This window comes from Nyctibius grandis, chromosome 4 (genome assembly GCF_013368605.1).
Source record: "Nyctibius grandis isolate bNycGra1 chromosome 4, bNycGra1.pri, whole genome shotgun sequence".
NCBI classification, from domain to species: domain Eukaryota; kingdom Metazoa; phylum Chordata; class Aves; order Nyctibiiformes; family Nyctibiidae; genus Nyctibius; species Nyctibius grandis.
In genome coordinates, this window is record NC_090661.1 from 56972827 (window position 1) to 57000184 (window position 27358).

The window sequence follows — 27358 nt, forward strand, 5'->3', positions numbered from 1 at the left end:
CTACAGCCACTAGCAATGGAGAGGATCCCACCTACTTATGTACAATTTTTCAGCTGTAATATTAAAAAAAAATGCGGCTTTCAGGAGAGCATCTTTTCCAACCATTTCTGAATCATGTTGAAAGATCCTCTTGCAGTGGAGCACATTCTGGAGCTGGTACTTCTGGTATTTACACTACTCACTCAACAATAATAAGGAAAGGTTTTGGGGGTGGGGAAGGGACAGGGGACAGAGAGAGGTCAGAAGGACAACCCAGCCAGGCATGAGAGATAAATGCATTTGCTTTCAAAATACTTTACATACTCTAAGTGAGGTCAAAATCATGGGTTTTTATATTTATGTCATTTAATGATTTACTAAATTCACTTTTAGCAAAGATAAATATTAAAACCAGCTTAACTGTTGAAAATGTCAGGAACCTTGATTTTCTTTACAGTATTACTGTAGTACTACTAACCCAATGCAGAAAAATTAGATGGCTGATGATCTGACTAGACACAAACATGATTTTACATGAAGTTTTAATTTCTGTTTGTGTAATGCAACATAGCAATGTCTCCAAACATTTTTTTTTTTAAATGAAGAACATCTGTATCTCCAATGAGTATGCATACTTGTTAACCCAGGGTATTCCCTGAACTTCCAATGACTGTGCTCCAGACTCAGCCTGTTGTTTTGGTTTGTTTTTAATGAGTCACACACATACACAAAAGAAGACAAGAACAAAAGGTTCTGAAGGTACTGCTAGTTTCAATTATTTTTCTTGAAGTTACCTCTTCCTGTTTTCTGAATTCTACTTCCATCTGCTTGTTACGAGGCTGGTTCTTGCCAATGCCATGTCCAGTTATAAAATTGCTACTGATGTAAGCCAGTTCTGGATCTTGCTTGCCAGCTTCTTTTATCAACCTAAAAACATTACATGTGTTTTTAGAAGTCACACAACCCAGAAAATCACAGAATCACAGAATGTTAGGGATTGGAAGGGACCTCGAAAGATCATCTAGTCCAATCCCCCTGCCGGGGCAGGATTGCCTAGACCATATCACACAGGAACGCGTCCAGGCGGGTTTTCAATGTCTCCAGAGAAGGAGACTCCACAACCTCTCTGGGCAGCCTGTTCCAGTGTTCAGTTACCCTCACCGTAAAGAAGTTTTTCCTCAAATTTAAGTGGAACCTCCTGTGTTCCAGCTTGCACCCATTGCCCCTTGTCCTGTCAAGGGATGTCACTGAGAAGAGCCTGGCTCCATCCTCTTGACACTTGCCCTTTACATATTTATAAACATTAATGAGGTCACCCCTCAGTCTCCTCTTCTCTAAACTAAAGAGACCCAGCTCCCTCAGCCTCTCATAAGGGAGATGTTCCACTCCCTTAATCATCTTCGTGGCTCTGCGCTGGACTCTCTCTAGCAGTTCCCTGTCCTTCTTGAACTGAGGGGCCCAGAACTGGACACAATACTCCAGATGCGGCCTCACCAGGGCAGAGTAGAGGGGGAGGAGAACCTCTCTTGACCTGCTGACCACACCCCTTCTAATACACCCCAGGATGCCACTGGCCTTCTTGGCCACAAGGGCACACTGCTGGCTCATGGTCATCCTGTTGCCCACTAGGACCCCCAGGTCCCTTTCCCCTACGCTGCTCTCCAACAGCTCTGTCCCCAACTTGTACTGGTACATGGGGTTGTTCTTGCCCAGATGCAGGACTCTACACTTGCCCTTGTTATATTTCATTAAATTTCTCCCCGCCCAACTCTCCAGCCTGTCCAAAAAATGGAAGACAATCTTTTGTTTGTGAGACCTATATTAGAAGAAAAACCAGAAGCATGACAATTAAGCCACACTAACATATAAACTGACCTTAGTCATCTCTAAAAACAGTAGTTCTAGTGAAAGCCTCCGTAAGGATAATAAAAGACAGACTGCATACATACAGCACGAGTGTGCATGCATCATACACATTTCAGACCTATCATGGTAAAACCAGGTATTTTTAAACCTGTTACTCTAAGGCTCCCTGTTGTTAAGGCACCCTACTCACAACCACTTTAGTTAATCTCATTTTCTGTAAATTATGACTGATTTTAGCAGAAAGATCTATAACTGCTCCCTCAATAAAGTAAGTTTCCTCAATATAAGGTGTAAATTTTTAGGTTAAAACAGATTGCTATTCTCCTCAATATTAAAATACATATTCTGTTCAGGTATACTAATGACAAAATGCCATGCTCAGCCTACACAGTGAGATGTTTACTACTTCCGGAATTAACCCAAATGTATCTACAATTGAAGGATTTAACCCAATTCTTTAAAAGAACACTGAACAGAGAGGTGAGGACCATTCACGCTCTCAGTTTATTCCCCTACATCCTTCTCCAGGTTACAGAAGCAGAAAAGGCTCGCTTCTACAGTGTTTTGATTTCAGAGACAAGGTAGAAGATTGCTCATGTAAATAATGCACTGAATCTAGAACTAGGCATTTATGGATTTAAAAGCATAATTACATTGTGCAATCAAAGCAATTATTCTGTAGCATCCTTAGTTCAGCTGTTTTGAGCATGAACAGAACCTGGAATTTCTCAACCGTAACAGGTTTTTGAGCAGCAGAGCCAATAAAAAAGGATCATATCCAAAAAATTACATCCCTTGCATGTCTCATGATAGCCATGCCAGTACCACTTTGCTCATAGCACATCCACTACCAGGTGCTCCTCATATCCAAAGGACAGCCTGCCTCTACATACCACCAACAGCAATGCAAAACCCTTCCCAGTTACATCTCTAGCAGTTCTGCCTCACATATAAGATGGGTGCTGTGCCAATCCCCAGCTACATGCTTACCACCTGCCCAGTGAGCTGCTGCCAAACCAGATGGTAAATGGGAATGTTCTCCCTGCCCTTTCTACCCTTGGAAAACTACTGAAGTCTCTCCCCTTTACCTGGTCACTGTTTTAAACAAGATCTATAGGAACATAAAACACCTTGAAGACTGACCTCCTTTGCAATTTGTTAAAACTAGAATGGACTGGGAGTACAGACATGAGAATGGAGAAGTGGCAAATAGCTCGCTATCCTTACGGTAACAGACTAGAAGGATCCTCCTGTACTAAAATGCATGTGATTTATTAGTTCAGGGCTAAGGGGATTCACGTTTCTGTATACAGTCTAGGCTCTTGAGACAGACATATGAAGAAAGTATGGGTTAATAACTGGACAAAACCTCTAATTTTTTTTTTTAATTTCTCTTTTCACATTACATTTCTGTCAAGTCATATAGCTTCAGTTTGAGCACCTACTAAGCATCTCAACATTCTTACTGTATCTCACTTATTACAGAAATGGACAATTAAAAACATCTGAATAAACATTTCACTGCACATCTCTGGCAAGTTCTTGAGAAACATTCAAGACTTCAACTTTGTGGTTAAAAAAGTACTACCAGTGGTAGATAACAAGTGTTGTTTTTCAAATAGATACAAAACCTCTCCTTTCAGACCCCTCTCTAAGGGAGCTGAGAAGCACTACCGAAAATGGAAACTGGACTTTGGAAAACGTTTTCTCTTCTGAAAAGGAGCTTATAGGCACCAGAACTCAACTGTATACGCCAAATAAAGCAGTAAGTGAGCCACTTCATCAGTTGTGTATAATAATAATAAAAGAATACGTTGACTTTTTTTTTATTGTTGTTTGGTTGTGTTTTTTCTAATTTGTAGTATTTACAACATGTGCAGTAGCTGTTGCTAAAGATCCCTAAAGAAAGATATTAGCTCTAATTACTGCTTCAGAGAAAATTCCTACCCATTTCTCCCAGAACATACAACACATGCCATGAATTCTGCACCTCCTCAGTCATCGTGGACCTCATAAAATGGGATTCTAGTCTCTAAAGACTACCATAATAAATATATTTTAAGAAAAATTATACTTCTGCTTTAACTGAGTTCTGTGTAACGATTCATACTGGATTACTGGAAGCTCAAGTGGTTTTGATGTACTAATTCAAACACCCATGACTTCCTTATTCAAGAGATAAGTCTTTCCACCTGTATATACAGCATAAGTATAGCTACAATCAGCAGAGGCCTTTAAGTAAATCCACTCAACTGAAGTGAGCCCCCAGTGAGGTTCTCCACTGAAGGCTTTCAGTCTTAATTCCAACAGCTCAAGTCTGCTGATCATCCAGGTATTTTGAGACCAGGTGTGTTACATGAGGTAAAGGAGCATTTTGTGTGTTTGCTAGCTAGCTTTCAGAAGTGGTTAAGTTACATATAGTTTTATTTTTTGCTGCCAATAACCTGTACCAAAGGTGCCTAAAGCTTAAAGATGGCAGAATTTGGTTACCTATCTGATCTAGACACCATTTTCTGTCAGGTTCAACAGCAGTTAGAATAATAGAATCACAGAATCGTTTTGATTGGAAAAGACCCTTAAAATCATCAAGTCCAACTGTTAACCTAACACTGCCAAGTCCACCACCAAACCATGTCCCTAAGCACCACATCTACCCAGCTTTTAAATACCTCCAGGGATGGTGACTCCACCACTTCCCTGGGCAGCCTGTTCCAATGTTTGACAACCCTTTCAGTGAAGAAATTTTTCCTAATATCCAATCTAAACCTCCCCTGGCACAACTTGAGGGCGTTTCCTCTCGTCCTATCGCTTGTTACTTGGGGGAAGAGACCAACACCCACCCCTCTACAACCTCCTTTCAGGTAGCTGTAGAGAGCGATAAGGTCTTCCCTGAGTCTCCTTTTCTCCAGATTAAACAATTCCAGTTCCCTCAGATGCTCCTCATAAGACTTCTGCTCTAGATCCTTCACCAGCTTCATTGCCCTTCTTTGGACTCTTCTCCAGCACCTCAATGTCTTTCTTGTAGTGAGGGGCCCAAAACTGAACACCGTATTCGAGGTGCGGCCTCACCAGTGCCAAGTATAGGGGGAGAAGGATATAGTATAGTGCATAAATCAGTCTACAAGAATGCATAGTGGAGAAAGAGTACAATCTAAATCACATTCATAACTGAACAGAGAAGCAAAAAACCTCACATTTGTGTTCACTCCCTGTTGGATCATGAAATACTCTATTTCAGCTCAGCAAAAATTTATCAGATCTGTTAATGTTATTTCTTTAGGAGTTATCAACACAACATGTTCATTTCACTGAATGGCTTAGGTTTGCCTCACATTGCATATTTATGTAAACACTTAAAAATGCAAAAAAGGCAAAGAAAAAAGATGGGGTGCACAAAAAACAGACAAGTCTGCAGATCAAAGAATGTATTATGCACTTGAACTATTGACTCAGGCAAAAAGGTAACAACAGAAGGGTCAGATTCAGAGGTATCCAGAATGCAATAAACAAGTTGTACAGGACATCTAGCACACTATCAAAAAAGGCTACCAAAAACCCAAAATCAAGATAGGTGAATAAATCAGATGTCATTCACGGTTTATGGCAAATAGCATTTAACAATTAAGTGTAATGTATAACTAACATGGATCATATTTAGGAATAAGAACTGATAAGGAACTAGAGTATTGCAAAGTATATCTTGGCAAATATTCCAGGGTTCATACTTTCCTTGGTGGATAAGGAAGTGCTTAGTGTTTTGACTGAATCGGCGTTTTATAAACACCAACTGTTAAAGTAGTACCAGTAAATCTTAAGAGATATTTCTGCAAGGGCAAATTTGATTTTCTGTAGACTTTGATCATATAATAATGTGATTTAGTAAGGTAATGGTAAAATTTCCAGAAGTATTGCACTCAGTAGGTTAGAGAAGTTTCCAGCATTCATTGCAAATATAAATTTAAAAACTGATCAAAACAAATCAGTATATGGCTATTTTACAGGTTAAGTACCGTATTTCACATTTTGCCTTCTAAAGGAATCAAACTACAAACTCAGGTCCAAAACAAGCCCTTGAGTTTAGGGCTTGTATATCCACCCCATATACACATAGCCTGTATTATTTTTGTTATTCTTCACACAGATCCAGTATGATCTCCTAAACCAACTTTAAAATAGAGTTCTGAAAATATAAGACAATCCTCTACATATCCATGACATTAACATCCATGTGCTGGCAGCTGTGTCTGCCTTTTTTCTTTTAACAAATGATTTTTTTTTAAATCATAGAATAAAAAGCTTTACCTGTTTAGAACAACTGCTGTGTATCTTCTTTCCACAAAAATAATTCCACATAAAATATTAGTAAAGGGAGATGGGAAATTAGTCTCTGGCTTTTCTTTCTCCTCAATTTCTTCATCCTCATCATCATCTTCAGAATCACTCCAAGATACGTAATTGTCCTGATTCCTATTGTTATACCATTCAACACTTTCAAACTGCTGCCGTTCATATGGTTTATATTTGCGCAAGATTTCAAGCAGCTTTATTACTTTTGGGGTTACAAATTTCAGGTCAAGTGAGGCAGGCGAGAAGTGCTCTTCACAGAGTGCATGTATTTTCCTTAGGAAAGTGTCTGTAAACAATAAAAATTTCCTGTGCAGCTCCTCTTGTTCATGTTTGATATACTTCTGTAGCTCTCTCACCATCATCCCAGCTACCTTATCTGCACACCAGGGTCCCAGAACAACCAACACAGCTCGACAGTCCGACAATATCTACAACAAATGAATTAATGTATCAGTTCAAAGAGTACATTCATCAACTATTCATTTAAGACTGGGATCTTGTTTCTCATATAGAACAATCTTTGTAAGAATTATGACAATTGTTCTATTACAAAAATATTTAGAAGTCTGCTTTTGTTATTTAGATGATCTTGGGAACTTTAGTGTTTCTAATGGAGCAAGTCTTCCCCTCTCCCCTAAATTACTACAACTAAACATTGAACTTTGTACATTTCTGAATCTCAAAAAAAAAACAAGTTTAAAGAGTATTTTACAATTTTGTGGAATTGTAATTCAAAACTTACCTTAAGATAATTATGCTAAAAAGGAGAATACTTCTTGAGGCAGATAGATAAATATAAAGAATAATTCTGCTTTGTTTAACATAGAACTAATAAACGCTTTACTGGGCACTTATACTTTGTTACTGACACTTGCCACAGTTTCGAAAGTATCTAACCAGAAGGTTGTACAGTGGCCTCAATGTAATCCTAGCAAGTCTAGGCTCTCTCTCAAAGGAAAAAAATTACGAGTTTGTATGTGTGGATGGAATAGGAAAAACAGAGAGATCTATACCCTACTCAGAGCACAGCATAGGCACTTGAGTACCATCAATATCTTATCTGATGGCAAGTTGCTTCCTCCTGAAGAGTCAAGTGTTCAAACAAGAAACTAGGAATCCAGAAATGAGGTACATTGACAATACTAGTAAAAAGACTCAGGATTTGGATGTACTATTACAACAGAAGAACTACGATAGAACTATAACAACAGTCAGGATGATACAGTTTTCAGTTGCTGCTTTAATTTCTCTTCTTTCTTCCCTTCTGTGAGGAAGTAAAGAACAAGTTATCACCGTCTTTACACTATCCTCCCTGAGGTTTGTTAGCTGTAAGACTTAAGGGCAAAATTTATCTAAACTAACTGTAACTGCACATAGAGGCCTGATGATCTCCAGTGCCAAGACAAAATGCACCTCAGGCTGAAAACTGTTTGGGTTTTTTTTTTGTGGTTTTTTTTTGTTGTTGTTGTTGTTTTGTTTTGTTTTTCCTTAATATGGGTGCCTCCATCTTCTTGGAGAGCTACTGGATCAGAAAACAAGCACAGAGCGTTGGTTACGTGCATCAGAAGCATAGCAGCTAATCCACTTTTCTGGACTATGCAAATCCTGGCGATTGCCCCCAGCTGCCAGCATTCCTTATATATTTTAGCCTATTACATTTTAAGTTTAGCACAAAAGTAACCAGGACTTCCTTTTCTCATGCAGCCATGATAAGCTGCCTTATCACCTTCCCCTCCGGCCCAAATTATCTTTTTCTGGACAGCATCAGAGTGCTGGGTTTCTAAGAATATTAAAGGAAACTGGAACACTTTGGGCTGAAGAAAGAAATATGTTCTCCACCTTCCTCATGGGCTGTTATAGAAATGTGACTCACTACTGACTTCTTGTTAAACAAAGACTCACATACCTACATAGTTGTACCTCAGGAAGCAATTCCAAACCACAAAGCCCAAGATGGGAAAAAAGCTGCCTGGACCCCATGTGTGACAGGTCCCTGCTAAATACACCATGCCTTCTGGACTCTGCCATCTTGCATGACAACATAGGGGCAAACACGTAGAAAGTTAGCAGCAAACTTGAGGTTCAAATTCCATTCCAGCAAGGTGTGGCACTAGTCCAATATTGTTCTAAGATTAATAGTAGAAATTGTAGATCTATGGCTGGAATTTTTGTTTGAATTCTTACTTTATCATCTTTTAATACATCTGGGTACAGTTTTTCCAACTACTTCCTGAGGCATTATTTCTTCTTCTGTATTGAATTATTCAAAGGTCACGGGAGATTGTGACAACATCAAATTCTTGACTTCAGAATAAAGGGCCCACAACATCAGGGTGCAGAATTATTTTACTGCCTTAAGCAAACTTGAAACTCAAACTAGATGCAGTTCTAATCAATGGCTGACATTCAAGCCTCACTCATTTATGAAAAGACCTGCGCTGCCAGTGAGTACAAAAATCAGAAGTCTTTTTGCTCATATAGTCTAGGATGGCTAGCTTAGCAATTTTCAGTACTGTAACATACATGGCAAAGAAAAACAGTAGTAAGATTTCTACTCCCCAGGTTCTTCCCATAGCTTGATGTCCTTACCTGCTTAGAAATTAAGGTAGAATCTCTTTCTTTTGAATGTACAGATATGTTGCAGTCATTTAGAAAAGCAAGTGCTTCATCCAATTCCTTTAATAATCTTCCATACAACCCACTTTTGTCAGTATATGGTCCACAGTCTACAACAATCTCACATGGCTGAGAAGTATATCTTAATTGAGGGCAAAGATAAAGTTAAATACAGCTTCTGAAAGTCAGAGCTATTTTAGCCTGTTAAGGTTATACAGCAAGTAACAACAGCAACATGAAGCGTATTCAAGTACATTTCTTTCCCCACCATGAATTAATAATGAATATTTACACAGCTAAACACTTTAAAGTAAAAAAACCTCCACCACCCCAAATACTTCTTTCTAAAAGATCATTCATTCTAATACACTCCCTAAAAAGGAGGTTAATACCACTATCTTCATTTCAATTATCAGAAAACTTAAGGCAAAGCAAATTGAATTTACTTTACTATCATCTTCAGTTTGGTTTTCCAAAGTGTACTCTTTTGATATGCCAAACAAATACAATCCGCATATATAGACCAATTTAGGTCTACATATACACACACAAGTAATTACTCGAATGGCAGAGCTGTGAGTGAGAAATTCTTAAAAGCAAATGGTTCACACATTCTGTAAGAACACAGAGGAAAACATCCACTTGCTCTGCTACTTCAGTATTGTTTTTACTGCTTCCTCACATCTCCCTCTGTCTTTCATCACTCTAAACCCAGGCTACCCATTTGAAAAAAGAAAAAAAAATATCATGCAACTTTTCTGGCATTAAGAACATCTTGCACTCTGGATACTGCAACATTTTTCTAAATTAAATAGCAACATTATGGCATACACTGAACATGAACCAGTTACCCTCTAAACATACAACAGTGCATTTTGCAAGTTCAGAAATGTGTTGTGTAATGTGAATTTGTTAGGTTGGTGGTGTGTTGGGGTTTTTTTTTTTTTTGGTTGGTTGGTTTTTTTTTAGTTGTTTTGTTGGGTCTTTTTGTTTGGTTGGTTTTTAACAACTGCAGAAAATCTCTGAATATCAAGGCCAATCAGCCTCCGACCTAAGTTTAAGGAAAGATGTACTTCAACACTGGTTACTCGAAAAGCAATTCAACATTCCCTCCCCACCCCAAATAGAAGTAATGGCATCACATACACACAAACTCTCCCCAAATTTAAAAGAGGAAATATTTCTACTGGTTTACTCCTCTACCCAAAATGAAAATGCAGGCATCAGTTTAACAGCCATAATTGTACAACATACCTGTCTAAGACCACTAAATCAGTTGCAGTTTCAGCATTGCTCTTTAAAATTTTCTCCAGTTTCTGGATCTTCTCCTCTAACTCAGCAGGATCACATTTCCCATTTAAAATTGAAGCTGTTAATCCCAAAATTCGAGGACATGATGGATAATCCTCACAGATCTATGAAGTAAAACAGAATGAAATACCTTAGGACAGTTATCCTGCAAATCCACCATCAAGCTAGTAGACTGCAAACATAGATGCTTAGTTGGAAACTAGTATTTCAACAGTAGGTGTTGGAAAAGGAACAAAACATTGAACGAATATTTTCTGTTCTATTGACTGGAGTTAAATTAGAAACTGAATAACATTTAACAGTAATAATCTTTAAAGGTAAATATTTACAATATGAAAAAATATAAAAAAAACAAACAAGTTAGCATTGCACAGAATATCCTTGCCACATTTACAACACACACATCATAATAATTCCACACCATGCAAAAACTAAAGTAGCATCTAAAAAAATAAGACAGACATGTGCTCTTCTGGTTAAACTTGAAGCAAGATTTGGAAAGACAACTATTACACAGGTTTCTTGCATTGTGTAAGCCAAATACCACATGAAGCTAAGAATATCCCGAAAGAGCCCTACAAATATCTTTAGAAATCAGTATTTTAAAAATAATAAAAACTAATTAGTGTAACCCATTCCCAAACTTAAATGTTATTGATGAACAAAACTTTAGGTGAGTTTACAAAACTCCCCTATTTCCATAAGTTTAGCTCCTCTCCTCCATTAATGCCAGATTTTTCTTTAATCCCCACTGTAAAATACAGTAAATACACTATTTTTATATCTTGTAATATCACTGAAGTCTTAATTCATTACAGTAATTTCACAGTCCCAGAACGTGCTAAAATATGGTTCCACTGATATTTTTCCTCGGTAACAAAAGCTGCCTTCAACAGTTCCTACTTCTCCAGCCTTCCCACCTGACTCAACCAAGTATCAAAACATTCATGCAATGGAAACCCACCTTCATAATTTCACGGTATGGGTGATCCTGGATTGCAAGATGGCACTCATCAAACACCAGAAGATTAATATTTGACAGGGATAAATATTCATTTCTCAAAACAGTCAAAGCAACATGACATGTCATAACGAGAACCTAGATTGAAAGGGGAAAAAAAAGCGTCAGTATAAGAAAAGTGCAAGCTGTCTTAGGTCAAGGTGAAGTAGGAGAGCCTTTTGCAGGTCTTGCTAGACAATATTAGCAAATATTGACTCCTATTCATCTACATACAACACCAGGTAAGGACAAAAGAGAATAAACCACTCTCTACTTGAGAAAGTAATCTGTCTGAAGATTTTATATGTATCTCCAGTCATATGCCTCAGGAAAAAAAAAAAATGAATACAACAAGCAGACAACATAAACACCAGCCAGGCTACACAGAACAAATGTCATTAAATCCATAACAAGTTAGTGTCCCTTATGTGTCCCATGATCATGTCTCTGGCAAGAAAGATAATTCCTCATAAACTCATAACCACTCGCAGCTGTAACACAAAAGCAGGATGCTACCACAATTCTTTTTAAAGGAAAACTCATTTCTTGTACAATATCATAGATAAAAAGTTGAGTTTCTTGATAAAATTATGCACTATTTTTACATTAACTTTGAACTCCATTAAGTATAGTAACACTTTCACTTGTCAAGAGGTCCTCAGACATATTTCATAGGCCACTACTAAATGCTGGAGAAAAAAACCCCCAGAAATTACAAATATTTGCATTACTGCAACATACTTAGATCAGCATGGAAAAAAGATTATAACAGGAAGGGTCCAAGAACCACCAAGGAAAATGTTACCATTAAAGCTAATGATTTTCCATTTAAAAAGAGAACTATACAGAAATAGTGTACCCAAACGGCAGAAATAAAGTGCATGCCAAAGAGGATGTGCTGCATCCCCAGAGAACATTCAATTTTATAATCTTTTTTATTACCTAATAATTAAACATCTTTTAATGGCATTTAAAGTACACTATGCACATTCAAAATTTCTTCTGCAATCATCATCATCATGAACTACAAGTCAGGGAGACTGAGAACAAAAGATTAAGAGGACAGCCTTTTTAAAACAACCTGAGAAGCCCTATACACGTTTTGCCTCAAAATTCATACACAAATAATACCAATATGCTGAATTTCTGTTAGAAAAAAAAGTCAATGTATAAGTGGAAGAAATTATCACTTCTGATCAAGCGTAACTTACTGTAGACTCTACTTATATTTATAGTTTATACTTAATACATTACCTGATGCTTAGAGAATTCCTGACTCCACTTCTCTTTTGTCCATGATTCAGTTATTTCTAAACTTGAATACTCTCCCACTTTAAGATCTGAATGTGTTCTGACAGCTGACACTTGTTGAGCAACTTGATTTGCTTAAGAAAAAAAAATACATAAAAAATCTCAATCGCCTAAAGGTCTTTTCATACATTAATTTTCAAGATGCATGTCATATTACCTAGCACCATGTTTCATAACATGATCTTTAGCTTAGACTAATATTAAACCAGGAGTACATGGCAACTGCCCCCATGTAAAACCACAGCAAGGAAACAAGACTGGTAACTAAATTGTGCTTCAGATTCAATGTCTTAATTTTAAACCAGGAAACAGAAGATGTGATAGACATAACTGGGTTCTATAAATGGATTATAAGCAAAAGATGAAAGGTATCACATTCTTTAATCAGTTTAGCACCCTTGCTGTTGAAGACTTTATGCAAAAGTTTCTCCCAACTTTGCTTTCACAGAACTTCTCTTAAGGAATATTCAATGAAAATATTAGCAGCATGTTTAGGAACTTAGTATACTTTTCCTCTTACCTGAGTTGACCAAGAACACAGTTCTTTTTCCGTTTTTGTTGAAATCTCCCCTGATCTGATAGGACAGCTCTTTAGTGAGTAGTACTGCAATAAAAGTCTTCCCTGAGCCAGTGTTTAAGCAGACTATTGTATTATGATCCAAAGCTGCTTCAAGCAGTTCAACCTAGGTTTAAAAAATAATAATGTCCTAACTTGCATCAATGAAGTGAAAAAGCTGACAAAAAAATAACACAAGTGGTAAATAAACTACAGGCAAGTCAGTAGTATCTCTAGAGATCTTTCCAGTGTCACATAATACGTCTCTTTCATAACAATGTATTGTCACAGTCCTTCAAAAAACATTAACATACACTATATATAGTCTGTCTTCTAAATCTAAATCCTTTAGAATCACAATTTGCTGCTATTTTAAGTAGCTTTCCAATGATATCTTTTTAATAGATGATTCTGTTGCTAGATACATTGTGTGAAGAAGCTAGAGCTTTTAAATATAACTGTATACACCAATTCAGCCAAATAAGCAAGTATATTGGCTCAAGGTGATCTAAACTTTTCAGTAATACTAACCAAATGCTACCATTCAGGCACCTCTGCAGTGCAGAGAGAACTGAAATTCTAGAACTCGGAAATATGTCTCCTTAACAAAATGAAAATGAGTGCTCTGACAGAGTTTCTGACATTACTGAGCTGCTTTGATCTGCATGTGAACCAAAAAATCAAGATTTATCATGTAGAAGACAGAAGGTCAGAGAGAGGAGACATGATTGTGTGCGTACAATTGAGATGCAGTGTAATGTTTACTGTATTTGTCCCTAACAGCATTTTGCAAGAGAGCAGCAAGAGAATACTCAAGATTAAAATTTGTTCTGCTCATTAGAGCAAAGTGAGAGGAGGGAATGGGGGATATTACAAGTGTAGCACACAGCCAAGCTAAAGTAAAAGATACACAATTAACTCACAACAGGTGGAGCTGTGAGAGAGACATGCCTAGACTGTGTGCAACATTGCACATTCTCCAGCTGCTCTAGTTCTTTTTCTATTAAGTTAATTGATTTAATTCTACTTTTTTTCTGACATTACAGTATTAGTATTATCACTAGTACCTGATATTTTCTTGGCGTGTAAATGTTATCATGAATTGCTTCTTGTTGCCATGGTAGTCCAAAAAATGGACCCATTGGGGAGGAAGCAGGGGTCATGAGCTGCAGTCCCGCCATGCTGAGGGATTGCAAAGCAGGGCTTTTCATTCATTCATCCAGTGTTTCTTTCATTGCATTTTTGTTCCAGCACAGCCTACTACGAGAAGAAAAAGAAACAGTATTAGATACAGTCACAATATAAAGCAAGAAGACAAAATTTATTCTAAGAAAAGGACATTACTTAATTTTGCTTCTAGTAAGTCCTAAATCTCATACTCTTTTCAGCAGAAAATGTTAATTTTAAATTTACAGGCACTTTTCCACTTAAAGATGTGTGTTTATCAAAGTACCAAAGAAATCTGAAGAGAGCTGTACTTTACAGGGCAAAGTTCATTCCAGGCATTTGGATCTACACACATACGTTCAGAATAAAGTTCCATTTACGTCCTGACAGAATCCCATTTAAAATACCTTTAAGAACAAATTTAAAACAATAAAGCTGTTTTAGTTTTACTTCAAGAAAGAAAAAGACTGATTTTTCTAGAGCACACGCATAAATAAGGATCACATTTTCCATTTTTCTTTCCAAACAGAAAGTCCCTATGACCAGTTAAAGTTTTACACACATGCAACAGGAACATTATTCTAATCAGTGGGAAAAGAACAGGAACTACACAAGAACCTCAGTATTTTCAAATCAACAGATTCTGATAAAGTTATCTGTTTAAGGAACTGGCAGAAGTATTATAAATAATTGCTGATGACTCTGAAAAGGGTTCCTTTCTCCATTAGTCCTTATCAAGTTAACCACCAATTTCCAGAAAGATATTCTAATTGATAAACAAACAAACCATTCACAACTTGACAACGATCATGCACTGAAGAACACTTTTCTACTAAGGCTATGAAGTCCTCATCACTGAGGGTTTTTAAAAATGTTTGCTATCTGTCAGGAATGATCAAGGTAAAAAAAGAAAAAATTCAATTCTACCTTGCCCAGGGAAAATTATTAAGGCTTGATGATATAGAAAAATACTGCTGAAGTATTATGCAAAAATACTGCAAAATCAAGAAATTTTTAACAATTCCTCCCCTTCGAATCAGATACATACCCTATTCATCAGAACAATATTTTCAAAAGTTAGTTCTCAAAATTCCTTGATGCTCTATATTCATTTTAGCATCAATCTCAAAATGAGAAATGCATAAAATTGACAATGCTTTCAAATTTAATCATTCCTTAGAAATACATAGGGAAAAGTTAATTATCATCCTACTGCACAGAAATGTCCTTGCTTTCCTATATAACAGGAAAGTTGGTTAAGTTTTTCAAATGTGCACTAGGGAACAAAAAACTGAGAAAAGTATGATATGGTATCTAATAGAAAATAATAACCACTAATGGTTACGGGAAATAACTGCTTTGAGATATTACAAATAAAGCAGTACAATTTTCTTTAAAAAAAAAGTATTCATTTATTTTTGTACCAAGATGAAATTTTATTTTATTTAACACAGTCGTCAACTAATACAACATTTTAGGTCTTTGTTGTACATTCACATTTTTAAGTTAAATATTATAATTTGTGCCATGTCTAAACACTGATTTACATTCTAAATTAACTAAATAAATAACTATGGAAAGCTCTAACAAAAGAGATCAAACCGATTCTCTCTAGTTTTCCATCTCAGGTATATCTTGTGTAATAAAGAGAAGGCAATACATTGAATTACATGATCGCTCCCCTCACAGACTCATGCCAAAGTAATGTCACTTTATAGAAAGTAGTCAGAGATAAAGCTTTGCCTCAGGTTTTTCCAAAGGGATAGGGGGAGTCCTGAAGAACAGTGCGGTTAATTTGAAGCAACATTGTTGTGTTCCATTATAAAGAATTATTTCTCTTTTGAAGACAAACATTAGTGAAAGAGGGTAAACGTAACTTCTTGGTCTTTGGCTCAGCAATCAATGTACTTCCCTCTCTGTCAAAAACAGTATTTCTTTACTAAGAGAACTGTGTTGATATTGCTGGAATCTTGTCTGATATTTTAATTTAAGCTTCACAGAAACTGTCAGGGAGAGAAGACTCCAGAAAGAAAAGATGTATGCAAATGTTTTTTAAAAAAAATTAATGTACACTTGCACAGGATGTACTAAAGAACGCTCTTGACATTTTAGACATTGATTCAAAAGCAACTGGAAAAAAAATCTCCAAACTCATGCAAATTTTCTCATTTACCTTTTCAGTCCTGTAAACTATGCTACATTTCAGCCTGAGTCTTTCAGATTATCTAAATAGATAAAATGGATCAATGTGATATTGCTTTATTTAGCAGCAAATAGAAAACAACACAGTCTACATTCATCATAAAAATCTTTAACACATTGTTATTCAATTATAATACAAAGACTCTGGCGGATTTTTAAATTGTTTTTATACATTTCAAACAATGCATACAAGCACATGCAGGTTCTGTTCTAACAATTCAACTAGTAACTTTATAGAGCATTCAAATCTGGCACAATCAGAAGATGTTTGGTTCAATCCCTCTTTGGAACTAGTGGCTTCACGGCTGTTATTCCACTGGGACTCCACAGCTCTGGGTCACAGGAGACAACCAGCAGGCAAGATGTGTATGTGCTGACATCCTGATCTACTGAGCATTTGCACATCAAATGTACTGATGTTAATCAGTATGTGATTAACCAAATTAAATCAGTCACATGCCAAGGATAGTAGCACGATACACAATCTTCCCCAACCACTGGCAAGAAAGCATCTGGAAACTCTGGGCACTGCTAACCTAAGTGAAGCTTTTGTATAAACTGACAGCTTAGGTGTATGAGTACGGGAGAAGGGAAAAAACTTAGGAAAAGGTGTGTCGTCCCTGACCTCTCCCCCCTGCCCATGCTCATAGATGAAGCTCTCCTTTAACATATCTAGCTTCTGTTTTTATATTCCAACGAGTATCATGCTAGTTGGTAATACATACAAAAAAAATCCTTTGAAGAACACAGAAGTCTTGATCATGACTACAATATTTTGTTGAAATCACAGAATCAATGAGCTTGGAAGAGACCTCTGGGATCATCGAGTCCAACCATTGCCCTGACACCACCATGTCAACTAGACCATGGCACTAAGTGCCATGTCCAGTCTTTTCTTAAACACATCCAGAGATGGCGACTCTACCACCTCCCTGGGCAGCCCGTTCCAATGTCTAATGACCCCTTCTGAGAAGAAATTCTTCCTAATGTCCAACCTGAACCTCCCCTGACGAAACTTGAGGCTATGGCCTCTTCTAGTGTCCTATCACTAGTTGCCTGGGAGAAGAGGCCGACTCCCACTCCTCTACAACCTCCCTTCAGGTAGTCGTACACTGCAATAAGGTCACCTCTGAGCCTCCTCTTCTCCAGGCAAACAACCCCAGCTCCCTCAGATGTTCCTCGTAGGTCAGACCCTCCAGACCCTTCACTAGCTTGGTCGCCCTCCTCTGGACTCGCTCCAACACCTCAGCACCTTTCATGAAGTGTGGGGCCCAGAACTGGACACAGTATTCAAGGTGTGGCCTCACCAGTGCCGAGTACAGAGGGACCATCACTTCCCTAGACCGGCTGGCTACACTATTGCTAATAGAGGCCAGGATGCCATTGGCCTTCTTGGCCACCTGGGCGCACTGCTGGCTCATGTTTAGCCAGCTGTCAATCAGCACCCCCAGGTCTCTTTCCACTGGGCTGGAAGCACAGTCTCATGCATGTTTCTCTACTTAACACATAGCAACTCATGTGGAAACACAATCAGTGTTTGCTTTGTTTAAAATGAGACCTGGTCACAGCCATCATAATCGTTCAAGGCTAGAAGGGACCAGGAAAAAAAAAAATGTAAAAAAATCAAACCTCTTGCATAATAAAAGCTAAAGCCGATTCCCCAACCATTCTTGTATGTAAGCCCAGCCACTTCAGTTTTAGAAATCACTTTAGAAATCAGTGCCTCTTCTTTGCTTACTATTCCACCTATTTTGTGTTTCTTTTCCAAATCATAAATACTACTTTGGGAACATATAAAATTGCTACATCACATCACCAGGAGGCAATTAAGGAAAGAAAACCAACCTTACTTGAGAAGGTTGCTAATAAAAAACAAGCATAGGATCTCATATTCACAAATAAGCATATCTCCTTTGCTACACACTTCATGACAGTGATACTAGGTTAGCTACCACACTGCAAGAAGCAAGAGGATTTATACTTACATGTGGTTCCAGCTTGATCCACAAGAGCTGTGAAACAACATATACTCTAAACTACAATTTTAGTTTCTGTGAATCTTCATGAAACACCTGCCCTCAAGTAAATCATCTCATCAAGATCACAAAGCATTCTCAAAAGTCTTTGAAGTGCAAAGGAAGAATTGCATGCATGTTTGTAACTTGAAAAGTAAGCACAAGCAAAACAACATTGCCTGCCACTGTTAACCATATCATTATTAACCTGTGATCTGAAAAAAAAAAAAAGATTTTAGCTATGATAAACTGCACAATTAATTAGCAAAATAACAGAGTTAAGCTTGTGTGAGCCAGAACACACTTGAAATAGCTTAAATTCCCTCCCACTGTATGCTACCTCAGGTAAAAAAAAAAGTTCTCCCTAAATCATCAATGCTACTTCCTGTTGTGCTAAAGTTTCCTAGTCCTGGCCTTCATTTATATTATTTGTATTGGAAGTATACAAGATTTGACAAGATCAATGTCAACATTATTATGGGAGTAAGCCAGAATAATGAAGTAATTGTATCATTCTAAGTCTCTATTTCAACAGCAAGAAAAAATATCGAGTTCTTCAACAAAAGAAAAGCAGTACAGGACCATCTAGAAATAAAAAGGGAAAAAAAACACATCTACTTGAAGAACAGGTTTTAAATTGAAAACATTTGAGATGTAAGTACATGTGTTCAGAATTTGCGGACAGAAGGGAACTGAACCTACCTAACTGAAACTAGCTAACAGGGAAGCACACAAAACCCAAACTAGCCCTGCTCAGCCACTGTGAGTAACAAAGATACTTGCTAAGATATTCCATCTTTATCCACTGTGTTATTTTGAAAATTGATAGAACAACGAACTGTAAGAACTTGCTGAAGCCTAATTTGGAAGGGGAAACACAGGAAACAAGTCCTGCATCCTGGAGTTTTGGACTAGGTTACAGAAGCTAGACAAAGCAGCACAGTGCCCAAGCTTACCTGTTCTACTAAAATACTGAAAGGTCCAGTTTTATGGCCATCAGTCTTGATAGTTTTAAGAGCAAAATCCACAACTCGATGTCCTTACTTTAGTACACATGTGAACAGATAGTGAACTGCAGAGCTAAAACTAACCCCTTGTTCTACCATTTAAAGAACTTTATTTCAAAACAGCACAAGGTTTGGAATGAACAGCCAGCAACATTTAGCAGCAGTTTCTTCCAGTCTACAGCAGTTCTAGAACTGTGCTGTAGGTTTTTTCAGTCATGGGACTATATCCAAGCTGAAGCAGTCCCTTGGTGCACAAAAAAATTTTAAGGAAACACTAAGGAATACAAGCCAAACCACATATAGAGCAATCACCTGGGATAAGACATCCTGGATCTAGTCATGCTCCAAGGACTGTTTAAAACATTTATGGAATGACGCTCCAAAGTAAACAGAGACAAGACTAGAGCCCTGGGGACACATCTTTCAAGTTTTTACCACCATTTGCGCGCATAGTATGCATTATATTCATACCAAGTTAATGCAAAACTACAAATATCTCCTACTAACAACAAAAATTAAATACGTTGTGTATGACAGTAATAAATCTGCCTTCTTCACTAACATTTATTTGTAAACTTTTACCAAATACAACCCTTGTGATACAAAAATTATTTCTAATGCTGTAGGTTTTCACCTTTGTCCAGCAATGTCCAATTTATTATCTAAAAAGATGTTCAGCAACAGCCAAAAAGAAAAGTTAGCCTCAAGGGGTGGAAAAGGAAAAATTCACTTACTCAGAAGTAAATAAACCACAATTTATACAAAAAATATGAATAAAATCTTGCTGTTTGAATATTCTCTTCCACAAACACCTGAAGAGTCTGAATATAGCATTCTTTATAGTAAGTTTTATGTCCAAATGCTACATGAAATATTAACTTGCTGAAAGAACTAAGAAAATTCTTACTTGGGTAATGGAGGAACAAATAAAAAGAAAACAGTAAAAATAATACAAACATAAAATACAGAGTAGAAAATGAATGTAAATGTTAATGTACAAAATGTAAAATATCTAACTACTGCAGAAGTCTGCAGTAAAGTGACTTCTACTTACGCTATAGACATTCAGTGGCAAGAATTTTTTTGCTCAAGTGAAGGTCAACATATAAGATTCCTACATCGTCTGGTATCTAAACTTGCTTTTAAAAGCATACTTTTAAAAAGGATTTTACTTTTCCTGTGATAGTCCAAAGGCGTATTTTGTGAATATTACTCCTGTTACTTCAGTTTTCTTAGAGAACTTAAAAAAAAAAAAATACAAACACACTCAGGTTTTTCTTTGGGGAAAAGAGCCCAAAACTCAAACATCTCAAACAAGTGAAAAAGTTTCATTGTCATGGGAAAGGTTTTCTTCCTCTTCATTTAGCAGCCGGTATCTAGGATACTTTGAAAATTAAGCATTGAGATTTCTGCTTCCAACTCAAAATTCAAAGTTTCTAAACAACACCATTCGTGCCAGAAGGTCTAACGTAAGGAAATATCGTCAAGCAATATTATTCAACAAGCTGAATCAGAAATCTCTTTTATATTATGCTATCTTTAACATACAACACAGCGGCACGAGACACTCCTTTATCTGTTATCCTTCAAAGACCTTCACCACATGCACTGCCTAACAGCAGTTTTTATATTTGGTCTTACAACATTCTTAAAGGAAAAAAAAAAAACACAAACGGAAAAAAGTGTATTTCAGATCTGTTCCCTTTCGAGAAGGGCAAACAGAATGCATAAATGCTCACCAAAGCTCAAATGTAAGCTTTCCCATAATAGCCAGCTTCACTGGTTTCTCTAGCACAACCATCAATATTCATTGTGAATGTTCATCTTGAACTAGAAGAATTTAATTTGTTCTGCTTTTCTCATACAGAACCAGTCTAACAGCACAAGCAGAACACTGGTCTCTAATAGCACACCAAGACATACCAAAGCAGCAAAGGCTGCTTTCTGTTGTTCAGAAAAGTTTCATTGAAGATATTATTAAATGAAGATCATACTGAGGCTCTACATTTGAATGAGGTGCTTCTGAAGCATTTCTACAAGCAATGCAGTATAGTTAACAGCTGGAATTCCTGGCAGACTCCTCCTAAACGTCTGTACATAGGAGAGGAATGGAGTACAACGTGACACTTCACAGACTCACAAAAACACGCAACCCCTTAAGTCCTTCATCTAGTGTTCAGTCACCAGTATGACCAAACCTGGATTTGATGCAAAAGTCTACCAAACACTTTCTGTTGCAATTAGTCTAGCTCTATCTACAGAGCCAGCAAGTTACAGTTCACACCAACAAAGTTATGATGCTGTACACTGTTAACGGTCTCTAAAGCAAAAGGATTATACCACTATATATCAGCATAACATACATGTGCTGTAGGGCATCTACCAGGACAGAAAAAAACGTGAAAACAAAAATCAGTTTTCTAGCATATCTATAGTGACACCAGTACATGAGGCATTCAGAATAAAAAGTTTAGAAAGGGGATGTTTTTCCTTTAACAAATAGAGACATGCAGCCAGATTCTGGAACAAACTATTTCCTTTTATAAAATACATGTAAAAGGCCCTGTGCAACAGTCCCAACTACGTAGTTGCTTAATCAGTGGTGCAGAACTGGTGCTATGCAGATTCCTCTTCTTTTACCTCCTTAAAACAGAGGACAAAGGATAAAACGTGAAGTGTATGGCACCTAAGATGCAAGGCAAGGTGAGGACGAGTGAAACTAGATACGTTTCTGTCTTCCTAATGTTATCAAACTATATATCAATTTTTTCTTCTACATAGCTTTAATCAGATAGCCTCTTTTCCTGTTTTTGCTGAACTCAATTCAAACTGAAGCATATTATTGAAACTAAGGCCTTAACAATTTACCTGTCATATACTTTCCTCACTATTTACTTTGTATCTCCTACCTGGAACAACATAAATGCAATTCTAATTCCAACCCTTCGTATCTCCCCTCTTCCCACTTTTTTTTTTCCCCAAATTGAATGTATTTCACCAATGCAACCACATTTGAATATAAAATCCACAAGAAATATTTAAACACACACACCTTCTTTTAAAAAAACAAATACATTTCTAATCATATTCAGCTTCATAAGAAATATCAAAGCACTTGTTTCATGACAAACATCTTTTTTATCCATGCCATTGTTGCACCTAACCATCTATGGCTAAAATAAAGTAGCTGCTTTCGTTATTCTTTCCAAAGAAATTCATCATAATTTTCTATAACCTCATACACAGAAGTTACTTCAGTCTAAGGTCCCGGAGAAGCTTTAAATATAAAATAGGTAAATACAGTGAAGTGATATGTAAAAACCTGCTTCTCCCATACTACAAAGCATAATCTTACCGTTTTAATTTCCGCAGTCTCTGTGTTTATGCTTCCCGAACTGCATTTTGACATCATGATATCAGCTTGTAGATTAATCACATAATTTGCAAGCTTCGGCTCTTAAAAACAACAACAACAAAACCTATTATCTATAAAAATGGTTTGAAAAGGAAACTATAATAGCAGGGTTAATCGTGGCAATTCAGTTGCTTATAAACATTTAAATGTGTCAACTCTACAGTAAAACTTGCTGACAGAAAATCAATTATTTAAGATCATCCTGAACATGGATTATTTTAGTGTAGTATTAGAAACAAAATTTAAAGGAGTGACTTAAAAGCTAATTTTTGGTAGTGTAAATGTGCAAAGAAAGCACGCTTCCCTAATCCTATTTACAGATTACTACGATATTAATAATTGGTTCATGTGAGAAATACAGTAGTAGTATGTTCTATATAATTTTACTATCTTCTGTGTAATTGTACTGCTTTTTCCATGCACATGTATTTTCATTTCATTTAAATGTTAGAAACATAAAATCTGAATTCAAACTTCTTTAAAGTGTTTGAAGTTGCAATTAATACAGTAAGCTCATGAAAAAGCAACACCATTTCTTCCTAAGTACATTAACAAGTGTTTTTAAGTAAAAGTAAAAATATCACAGAATCAACCAGGTTGGAAGAGACCTCTGGGATCATCAAGTCCAACCTTTGACCTAACACCACTGTGTCAACTAGACCATGGCACTAAGTGCCACATCCAGTCTTTTCTTAAACACCTCCACGGATGGTGACTCCACCACCTCCCTTGGGTAGCCCATTCCAATGCCTAATAACCCTTTCTGTGAAGAAATTTTTCCTAATGTCTAACCTCAACATCCCCTGGTGAAGCTTGAGGCTTCTAGTCTGTTGCTAGTTGCCTGGGAGAAGAGGCCAACCCCCACCTCAATACAACCTCCTTTCAGGTAGTTGTAGAGAACGGTAAGGTCTCCCCTTGGCCTCCTTTTCTCCAGGCTAAACAATCCCAGTTCCCCCGGCCGCTCCTCATAGGTCAGACCCTCCAGACCTTTCACCAGCTTCGTTGCCTTTCTTTGGACTCGCTCCAGCACCTCAATGTCTTTCGTGAAGTGAGGGGTCCAGAACTGGACACAGTATTCAAGGTGTGGCCTCACCAGTGCTGAGTACAGGGGGACAATTACTTCCCTAGTCCTGCTGGCCACACTATTCCTGATACAAGCCAGGATGCTGTTGGCCTTCTTGGCCACCTGGGCACACTGCTGGCTTGTGTTCAGCCAGCTGTCCACCAATACCCCCAGGTCCTTTTCCACTGGGCCACTTTCCAACCACTCTTCCCCCAGCCTGTAGCGCTGCATGGGGTTGCTGTGGCTATAGTGTAGGACCTGGCACTTGGCCTTGTTGAATTTCATGCCATTGGTCTCAGCCCATCTACCTAACCTGTCCAGATCCCTCTGCAGAGCCTTCCTACCCTCAGGCAGATCAACACTCCCACCCAACTTAGTGTCATCCACGAATTTACTGAGGGTGCACTCAATACCCTCGTCCAGACCATCAATAAAGATATTAAACAGGACTGGGCCCAGTACTGAGCCCTGGTGGACATGACTAGTGACCGGATGCCAACTGCATGCGGTACCGTTCACCACCACTCTCTGGACCCAGCCATCCAGCCAGTTCTTAACCCAGCGAAGTGTGCACCTGTCCAAGCCGTGGGCTGCCAGCTTATCCAAGAGAATGCCGTGGAAGACAGTATCAAAGGCTTTGCTGAAGTCCAAGTATACTATATCCACAGACTTTGCCGCATCCACTAGGCAGGTCACCTGGTCATAAAAAGAGATCAGGTTGGTCAGGCAGGACCTGCCTTTCCTAAACCCATGCTGAATAGGCCTGATCCCCTGGTTGTCCTGTGTGTGTTGTGTAACAGCACTCAAGACGATCTGTTCTATGACCTTGCCATGCACTGAGGTCAGGCTGACAGGCCTGTAGTTCCCAGGATCCTCCTTCTGGCCCTCCTTGTGGATGGGCATTACATTGGCCAGCCTCCAGTCATCTGGGACCTCCCCAGTTAGCCAGGACTGATAATAAATAATGGAGAACAGCTTAGCAAGCTCTTCTGCCAACTCCCTCAGTATCCTTGGGTGGATACCACCCAGTCCCACAGACTTGTGAGCGTCCAAGCGGCACAGCAAGTCGCTAACTACTTCCTTCTGAATTACATTGGGTCTATTCTGCTCCATGTCCCTGTCTACTGACTCAGGGAGGCAGTTGCCCTGAGGATAACCGGTCTTCCTGTGAAAGACTGAGGCAAAAAAGGTATTAAGCACCTCAGCCTTTTCCTTATCCCTGGTCACAGTGTTCGCCCCCGCATCCAATAAAGAATGGAGATATTCCCCTGATCTCCTTTTGTTGTTTATGTATTTATAAAAACACTTTTTATTATCTTTTACTGCAGTGGCTAGATTGAGTTCTAGTTGAGCTTTTGCCTTTCTAATTTTCCTTCTACATGACCTAACAACATCCTTGTACTCTTCCTGAGTTGACTGCCCCTTTTTCCAAAGATCATAAATCTACTTTTTTTCCCTAAGTTCCTGTGAAAGCTCCCTGTTCAACCAAGCCGGAATTCTTTCCCCATAGCTCGTCTTTCGGCTCATGGGGATGGCCTGCTCCTGTGCCCTTAAGATTTCTTTCATAAAGTATGTCCAGCTTTCCTGGACCCCTTTGTTATCAAGAACTATTTCCCATGGGACACTCTTGACCAGTGTCCTAAATAGGCCAAAGTCCGCCCTCCGGAAGTCCAAGGTAGAGGTTTTGTTGACCCCCTTCCTTCTTTCCCCAGGAATCAAAAACTCTTATTTCGTGGTCACTGTGCCCAAGACGGTCTCCAAGCACCACATCTCCCACCAGACCTTCTCTGTTTGTAAACAGCAGGTCTAGTGGGGCACCTCCTCTGGTGGGCTCACTAACCAGTTGTGTTAGGAAGGTATCTTCCACACACTCCAAGAACCTCCTAGACTGCCTCCTTTCCGCTGAGTTGAGTTTCCAGTAGACATCCGGCAAATTAAAGTCTCCTACTAGAACAAGGGCTAGCAATCGTGAAACATCAGCCAGCTGTTTGTAGAATAGCTCATCTGCCTCTTCATCCTGGTTGGGTGGTCTATAACAGACTCCCATCAGGATATCTGCCTTGCTGGCCTTCCCCCTGATTCTTACCCATAGGCACTCAACCTTATCATCACTATCCTTAAGCTCTATACAATCGAAACACTCCCTAATGTAAAGGGCCATCCCACTGCCTCTCTTTCCTCTCCTGTCCCTTCTGAAAAGCTTGTAGCCATCCATTACAGCGCTCCAGTCATGCGAGTCATCCCACCACGTTTCCGTGATGGTGACTACATCATATCTTTCCTGCTGCACAATGATCTCCAGCTCCTCCTGTTTGTTACCCATGCTGCGTGCGTTGGTGTAGATGCACTTCAGTTGGGCTATTGGTTTCTCCCCTAACTCTGGCATTCCCCCCTAGGGTCATTTCCAGCAAGCCAGGTCTTATCCCCCTCCCCCTTCAAGCCTAGTTTAAAGCCCTCTCAATCAGCCCTGCCAACTTACAGGCTAGAATCCTTTTGCCCCTATTAGACAGGTGAACCCCATCTGTCTCAAGCAGGCCTGGTGCCGTACAACCCGCCCCATGATCGAAAAAGCCAAAATTCCACTGATGGCACCAGTCTTTAAGCCACATGTTGATCTGGTGGGTTCTCCTGTTCCTTTCGCCATTCTTGCCTGCTACAAGAGGAATTGAAGAAAACACTACCTGTGCTCCTGACCCTTCAACCAGTCACCCCAGTGCTTTGAAATCCTTCTTGATTGCCCTAGGGCTTCTCTCATCAACCTCATCACTGCCAACCTGAACAACCAACAATGGGTAATAATCAGATGGTTGAACTAGTCTAGGGACCCTCCTGGTAATATCCCTTACCCGGGTCCCAGGTAGGCAGCAGATCTCCCTGTGAGATAGGTCTGGTCGGCATACGGGGCCCTCAGTTCCCTTCAAAATAGAGTCCCCCCACTACAACCACCCTTCTTTCTTTTTTAACAATATTGTGCAATTAAGATAGTGATTTGCATAAAATACATTTAGCTATACAAGTAAAATTAGGAAAGACACAACAAAGAATTTCATAGATGTATGAGCCATTCTATAAAACTACAACTTAAAACAAAAATAGCATATCTAAGCAGATCTACCGTGTTCTCAAAGCTCTAAAATAAAAAGTTTACATGCTATATTCACCTAAAGTATGAGTTTTCCCAGACCTAAAAAGAGATTCTAAAGTCAAATTTTTTTAAATCAATACTGAAAACTTAAATGCAAAATGGATCTTGATGAAAATTTCTACTCCAATCAGTTCCATAAAGTTAACAAGAAGGACACTCCCAAGATTACTTCAGTATGTTCATTTTTACCTCAAATGCTGATGCTGAGCTTTTCCAGAGTCTCCAAGCCTGTAATTTTGTTTCACCCTAGGTAACCTAAAAGGCAATATAAAAAGAGAGCATTTTAACATGAACTGCCATAAAAATCAATTGTGCCATGTGGTAGTCTGCTTTCTTGCATTTTAATGTTTAGCTCTGT

The 27358-nt window shown here is 38.4% G+C and overlaps 1 protein-coding gene across 5 annotated transcripts in view; it reads right to left on the reverse strand.

Annotated features, from left to right (window-relative positions):
• The window catches only part of DICER1 (dicer 1, ribonuclease III), a 69610-nt gene that overhangs the window by 24844 nt on the left and 17408 nt on the right, over window positions 1-27358 (reverse strand). For 3 of the 5 annotated variants that reach the window (XM_068397582.1, XM_068397583.1, XM_068397585.1), the window contains exons 2-11: window positions 27190-27255; window positions 22733-22833; window positions 14054-14246; window positions 12951-13113; window positions 12374-12504; window positions 11084-11218; window positions 10063-10223; window positions 8782-8950; window positions 6148-6620; window positions 774-906 (exon numbers count right to left, since the gene is read on the reverse strand). In XM_068397582.1, the coding sequence (XP_068253683.1) occupies window positions 774-906; window positions 6148-6620; window positions 8782-8950; window positions 10063-10223; window positions 11084-11218; window positions 12374-12504; window positions 12951-13113; window positions 14054-14197 (1509 nt within the window). In that variant the 5' untranslated portion in view covers window positions 14198-14246; window positions 22733-22833; window positions 27190-27255. Of the gene's footprint in view, window positions 1-773; window positions 907-6143; window positions 6621-8781; window positions 8951-10062; window positions 10224-11083; window positions 11219-12373; window positions 12505-12950; window positions 13114-14053; window positions 14247-22732; window positions 22834-27189; window positions 27256-27358 lie in introns of those variants that run through there. The other 2 variants (XM_068397587.1, XM_068397586.1) reach the window with 2 other exon arrangements.